The 3494-nt window shown below is 33.5% G+C and overlaps 1 protein-coding gene across 1 annotated transcript; it reads right to left on the bottom strand.

Annotated features, from left to right (window-relative positions):
- Positions 1–566: 566 nt before the first annotated feature.
- LOC133033447 (uncharacterized) lies at positions 567–1976 on the bottom strand. Its single transcript, XM_061108174.1, has 4 exons — positions 1739–1976; positions 1055–1255; positions 907–947; positions 567–794 (listed from the first exon to the last, which is right to left on the bottom strand). Exons 1-4 carry the CDS (start codon positions 1974–1976, stop codon positions 567–569), a joined length of 708 nt encoding a protein of 235 aa, XP_060964157.1.
- Between the last annotated feature and the right edge of the window lie 1518 nt (positions 1977–3494).

The raw sequence follows: 3494 nt of genomic DNA, 5'->3' as shown, positions 1-3494 counted from the left end.
ATAAGAAAAGGAACCTTTCTCCTTGTTCTTAAGTCAATACAAATAACAAGGATTAGGCTATTACCGAACTGCTCGGGGCTGAACCTCTATAAAATTCTTGTGTCTTTATATTGCTTTACTATATATCAATTGCTATAAATCACTTATCGCTTACTAAATAAGACTCATTGTCATTGGCTAAAAGCGAGGTCAACACTAACTAACTACCAATCCGATAATCCCAAAATTCTAAACTAGTCCAGTATTCTTCCAACATAATTTATCTTATGTTGTCATGACATTTCTAACAACTCCGCCAAGCTTCCACGGTCGCTAGGCCCAAAAACATTTTATTTCAGAAATGGTATCCATGATACCCACATATTCCAAAATAATCTTCGTAATTAATAAATTACGCGTTATTTAATGATTTAAATAAATTCACCCTAATTACACTAAGTAAGATCATAATCTTACTCCATTACCAAAATAATTACATATTTAATAAAATATGTCCAGTTAAATACTGTATTAATTTCTGGGACATTAAAACTATCCCCTCCTTATAGAAATTTCGTCCTCAAAATTTACCTGAAAAGCTTAGGATACTGCTCCCGCATCTGCGATTCTAACTCCCAAGTCGCTTCTTCAATTTTGATGTTTCGCCACAGCACTTTAACTAGCAGAATAGTCTTGTTCCGCAATGCCTTTTCCTTTCTGTCCAGAATTTGTAATGGTTGTTCTTCATATGATAAGTCGGTTTGAAGTTTGATACCTTCATAACTCAACACATGAGTTGTAACAGATACATATTTCTGAAGCATCGAGACATGAAATACGTTATGAACCCCAGACAGAGCAGGAGGTAAAGCCAACCGATAAGCTAACTAATCTACTCTTTTAAGAATCTCGAACGGGCCAATAAACCTGTGACTGAGTTCTCCCCTCTTCCCGAACCTTTGAATTCCCTTCATTGGGGACACCCAAAGTAAAACATAATCCCCAATTTAGAATTCAATATCTCTATGCTTTGGATCAGCGTAGCTTTTCTATCTACTCTGTGAAGCAAGCATACGAGCTTGAATTTTCTCAATGGCTTCACTCTCTCTTTGGACAACTTCAGGTCCAAGATACGTATGTCCACCGGCTTCATCCCAGTGAATGGGCGAACGCCACTTTCTTCCATAGAGCATCTCATATGGAGCCCTGCAATTAGAACTCTGATAACTATTGCTATATGAAAATTCGATTAGAGGTAGATACTTGTTCCAAGAACCTTCAAAATCCATAATACATGCCCTCAGCATATCCTCAAGTATCTGGATAGTCCTCTCAGATTGACCATCGGTTTGAGGATGAAAAGTTGTACTGAAATTTAACTTGGTACCCATTGCTCGCTATAGGCTTTCGCAGAACTTGGATGTAAATTTTGGATCTAGATCAGAAACTATCGACTTCGGGGCACCATGAAGCCGAACTATTTCCTTGATTTATAAATTAGCATACTGTTCTACTGTATACGGTTTCTGCAGTGGAAAAAAAATGTTCAGACTTTGTGTTTCGATCCACAACCACCCAAATAGAGTCATAATACCCTAATTTCCTTGGTAATGCCACCAAAAAATCCATGGTGATGTCTTCCCACTTCCATTCTGAAATCTTCAGAGGCTGAAGCAAACCCGCCGGCCTCTGATGTTCTGCCTTGATTTGCTGAAGGTTAAGTATCTTAACACATACTCAACAATATCTCTCTTCGTACCCAGCCACCAATATAGAGCTTTCACATCATGATACATTTTGGTTGTTCCCGGGTGTAAGGAATACGGTGTGGTATGAGACTCATCAAGAATCTCGTGTCTGATAATTTTATCTGTTGGCACACAAACCCTGTTCTTGTATCGCAATAACCCATCAGACAAAAGTGAAAATTCTTTTACCGATCTGGCCTCTAACTTCTCCTTATGCCCCTGTAACTCAGAATCGTTTTGCTGGGCCATTTTAATTCTTTCTACTAAATTAGACTACAGGGTAATGTTAGCAAGTTTTTCTATAACAAATTTAATCCCTGCTTGATAACTCTATGAAAATAGAGTTATTTATATCTTTTTGGGCATTAAATTAGCTTTGTTCTCAAGTATTTTTAGTTTATTGTAGTGACTTTTTAATTATTTTATTTAGTTTTGCATAAATATTAGTTTTAATATTTTTAGATTAATTTTTATAATATTTTATCAATTTTATTTAGTTTCCCATGTTAAAGTATTATTCTTAATATTGTGTATTTTTGTAAGAGCTTAAATATATAATTTGGACTTTATTATGTGCATAATGTCTCAAAAGTCATAGAGTAAAAAGGTCCATGAACTATCAAAGCCCAAAAATCTTGTACACAATATTCATAAAGTGTAATCACTATTCTAATGGGCTTGCAAAAGAAAATAAATAAATAAAGAAACAAAAAAAAAGAAGAAAAAAAAGGGGCAGCCCATGATTGGAAGGGCTAGCATTATATATGCAAATATGTGACACGTGTGCTAGCTATAACATATATACATATGCTTTTCTATATTTAGGCAGAGGGTGATGGAATAGGAAGGAAGGCGGCAGCTCCAGGGACGCCACTCAAAGCAAGAAAAAGAAAAGGAAAATAAAGAAAAAAAAAGAAAAAAAGAAAAAGAGAGAGAAAGAGTTTTATTTAGGGTTTTAATTTAGCATTTTTATTTTGAGATTGGCAAAAATCAAGAGGAAGAAGAAGAGGAAATAGGAGGAGAAACTTAGAGTCTTGTGGCAACTCCAAATGGGTTTTATTTCTATATTTCTCTCTTTTTCAACTTTGTAATTTTTGCACAATTTAGTATGAACTAATTTTTCTTTTTACTAGAATTATTTTGTTGGCTAAAAATTGTGATTTAATGTTTTGTTGCTATGTTTAGTGAATTGATTTTGTTCATTCAAGTGTGTTTATTGTCCAATTGCTTACTTTTGCTTGATCCCCATTAGTAAGTAGTAGCTAATCTTAATTTTGGAAAAAATAGGGTTAGTGAAATTGCTTGAATGATGCATGAATATCACTTTGGAAAAATGTGGTTTGTAAATGGCATAGGAATATGTTATTTACCATGTATGACTTGAAGGAATTGTGCTTAAATTGGTATTCTTAAAATTAATTGGGCATAGGAATATGTTAATTAATTGGAGAATCGAAACCATAAACACTTTGGAAAAAGGATTATGACATTTTAAATTCCTCGTTGACATTATCAATTTGCAACAATACTCATTTGCACAATTATATCAACTTTGCATTTTTTAGGTCAATCTAATAGTTCTAGCTTGTTTTATTCATAGTTTGTGTTTATTAATTTTTTTTACATGTTCTCATCACTTTATTTTATTTTTTTTTTTTTTTTTGTTGAAACCAATTTGTGAGTAATTAGTTTTATAAATCAATTTCCAATTTTCAATTCCTATGGAGACGATACTCGATTTATCACTTTATTACTTGTTACGATTGC

The sequence above is a fragment of the Cannabis sativa genome, unplaced genomic scaffold (assembly GCF_029168945.1).
Source record: "Cannabis sativa cultivar Pink pepper isolate KNU-18-1 unplaced genomic scaffold, ASM2916894v1 Contig7, whole genome shotgun sequence".
In the NCBI taxonomy this organism is placed as follows: domain Eukaryota; kingdom Viridiplantae; phylum Streptophyta; class Magnoliopsida; order Rosales; family Cannabaceae; genus Cannabis; species Cannabis sativa.
Note: the sequence above shows the minus strand (reverse complement) of the source record. Positions and strands in the feature narration are given on the sequence as shown.

What these genes read in the sequence shown, in the direction of transcription:
- LOC133033447 (XM_061108174.1), bottom strand. Translation starts at nt 1,976, where the DNA reads ATGGCCCAGCAAAACGATTCTGAGTTACAGGGGCATAAGGAGAAGTTA. An exon ending in AGCTCTATATTGGTGGCTGG is followed by an intron (nt 1,256 to 1,738) that starts GTACGAAGAGAG and finishes TGGATTTTGAAG; the next exon opens with GTTCTTGGAACAAGTATCTA. An exon ending in CATTGAGAAAATTCAAGCTC is followed by an intron (nt 948 to 1,054) that starts GTATGCTTGCTT and finishes TCCCCAATGAAG; the next exon opens with GGAATTCAAAGGTTCGGGAA.